The sequence below is a fragment of the Haliotis cracherodii genome, unplaced genomic scaffold (genome assembly GCF_022045235.1).
Source record: "Haliotis cracherodii isolate W230 unplaced genomic scaffold, xgHalCrac1.p SCAF_22, whole genome shotgun sequence".
NCBI classification, from domain to species: domain Eukaryota; kingdom Metazoa; phylum Mollusca; class Gastropoda; order Lepetellida; family Haliotidae; genus Haliotis; species Haliotis cracherodii.
In genome coordinates, this window is record NW_027266278.1 from 7,523,059 (window position 1) to 7,525,502 (window position 2,444).

The 2,444-nt window shown below is 38.4% G+C and overlaps 1 protein-coding gene across 1 annotated transcript; it reads right to left on the bottom strand.

Moving 5' to 3' along the window:
- Positions 1 to 1,448: 1,448 nt before the first annotated feature.
- LOC139471457 (ATP-dependent DNA helicase Q1-like) lies at positions 1,449 to 2,444 on the bottom strand. The gene is made up of 3 exons (XM_071253818.1): positions 2,439 to 2,444; positions 2,091 to 2,201; positions 1,449 to 1,862 (listed from the first exon to the last, which is right to left on the bottom strand). The coding sequence occupies exons 1-3, from the start codon at positions 2,442 to 2,444 to the stop codon at positions 1,449 to 1,451; spliced, it is 531 nt and encodes a 176-aa protein (XP_071109919.1).

Consider the following 2,444-nt stretch of genomic DNA (forward strand, 5'->3'; position numbering starts at 1 on the left):
ACATCACTAAAATTAATACAATATTTGGTGTGAAAGCTGGCGTGTGTAAAGGACGACTTTGACTAGCCGGACCAATTTTTCTAATCAATATTAAAAAATCTCGCAACGTTTTCATAAATATTATTTTATTATATATTTTTGTATGTTCAAATGGGGCTTGTGTGAAAAGTGAAGAGATTTAATAAATACACCGGGTAGATATAAAACATAATTATGTATGTATTATGCAATGACTCAATGAAGGGACAGTTCACGTACGGTAGAAAATGGAGGGACAAGGAAATATTCTCTATTGAGCCAACTCCCACTTGCGTGCCACATGCCTACCGCACGTTCTTTATGACACTCTTCTGGACGCATTTGGTTGTATATTGTCTTGTTACCCAAACAAAAGCTCGAGCTCATGCATTAGCGAAATGAACTCCGTGTCAACTCATTGTGGGTTAGGGATTACCAGGACAATTAGTTTAGGTGGGATTATCGCTTGCAGTTCCGTGATAATTACTCAAATGATTAGTGAGGGAAAGTGATTAGCGCATTTACAGCCACACTGATAGGCTGTGATATCTATTCTACTAATATGAATCAAGTACAATTCAATATGTAACATACCTCTGGGGACCAAAGGAAAGTATTTATATGATGTTTTCCACTTAAAAGGTGCGAATTCATTGTCATTTTCCTTTACATAATCCGAACCACCAATTTAAAGAACGATTTCGTCTTTCCACGCGCACACTAAACTTGGATCCGTCTATAAAAGAGCGCACAGAATAATTTAGTCAAACCAGTCTGGCTTTTTTAACTGGTTTCCTGTCTCTAAGCGCGATATTTGAGACGTTCGTGACACTGGCTGGATAAGCTGGGCCCCGTCCCTAAGATCACAATATGGACGGGGCCCAGCTTAACTAAGCTGGTTCCCGGCTCCCTATGCGCGTCGTCAACTGTATATTTAAGCTGGTTCCCGGCTCCCTATGCGCGTCGTCAACTTATGTTTGTCTTTCCCAATGAAGCTTAAACAATTAAAAAAACAATTGAATAAAACATGTGAAAATTGCCTGGTTTTTATTCTTTCAACATGTTCAAGGTAATGGAGTAACTTAGTTAGACCTACATGTCATTCACACAATGTTCAGTCACAATTTTCTCTTTTTGTTTTTAATAGTTCGAGACAAAGTCGCTACAAGTTTATATTTAACCTCGAAGCAAATCGAAATGTTATTGCCTTGATCTAAAAATAGACATTGGAAAACCCTGATGGTAACAGACAAGCTGACTTCGTTCCCACTGTTTTATTTTTTTGTTCATTATCACAAGCTAAAATATTCTTCTGTGGAAATTTTATATATTTTAGTTACCACAAAGTACATTCTAGGATTGTCCTGTACGATTTTATTTATATGAAATCAAGGAGGGTGGGATTATTACATTCTGTGCTGCTGATTCTGTCAAGACATTACATAATCAGTTGCAGTGGTGGGATATTTCTTTACCTTTAATTCCATTAGTATGGGCTTGAGAACTTCTTCGTATGCTTCTTCTGGTGTTTTATTTACAGAGTTATGGGAGGGTCTACTGTTCACTGAGTAAAACAGGTTTGGGCGATCACATGATGCGGATACTAAGCTGTAGTTTGCGCAAAACCGAAGATGTTTTGCAATGTGTTTTTTTGTCGTTTTTGTAGCTGTTGCTGTCAAAGCAACAACTTTTGCTTGTGGTAGTATAGCCCGTAACATGTCCAGTTGTCGATAATCAGTGCGGAAACTCTCACCCCACGTTTCAATGCAGTGAGCCTCATCCACAATGATATGCGATACCTTCTCCTGATATATATTTTTTTTTAGCTCACCAAGGAACCCCTTCTGTAACAAGTGCTCAGGGTGCCCAAGAATATATGTTGGCATATGGGACATGACACTTTCGAATCCAAAACGCTCTGGTATAATTTGCACACACCTTTGGCCGTAATACTTAGCCTTTTCATGGATGATTGCATTCAGTGGACTCACAACCAATATGGATGTTAAATATTCCTGCAAAGGGCATTTGCATATCATAGCGCATGAACAAGCTGCCTGACAACGCCTGACTCCCATATAATAAGGAATCAATTCATATGCCAGACTTTTACCGAAACCAGTCGGCAGAACAGTCATTACATCACCGTTTTCTGAAGCGTAAACAATGTCAATTTGCTGTTTCTTCAAACAAAACACAGAAGTATCTAAATCTACAGAGTATCGAATTAATGCACATTTAAGAGCATTAACTCTATTCAACATGTCTTCAATTTTCGCCATTGAACTAGAAAAATGTATAAAGAAATACAGTAGTTTGAACGCTCAGCCGAAACGTAAACATAGCAGACGAAGCAGCGTGGTCCAAAAATAGCAACCAATAGAAACGCACGTAACAGAGCCATTATGTCATTCGTTCACAGCCAT

Excerpts from the sequence above, each read along its gene's own strand:
- LOC139471457 (XM_071253818.1), bottom strand. Across the intron at positions 1,863-2,090 it reads TGATTCCTTATTATATGGGA|AAGGGGTTCCTTGGTGAGCT; the intron begins GTCAGGCGTTGT and ends CACTTGTTACAG.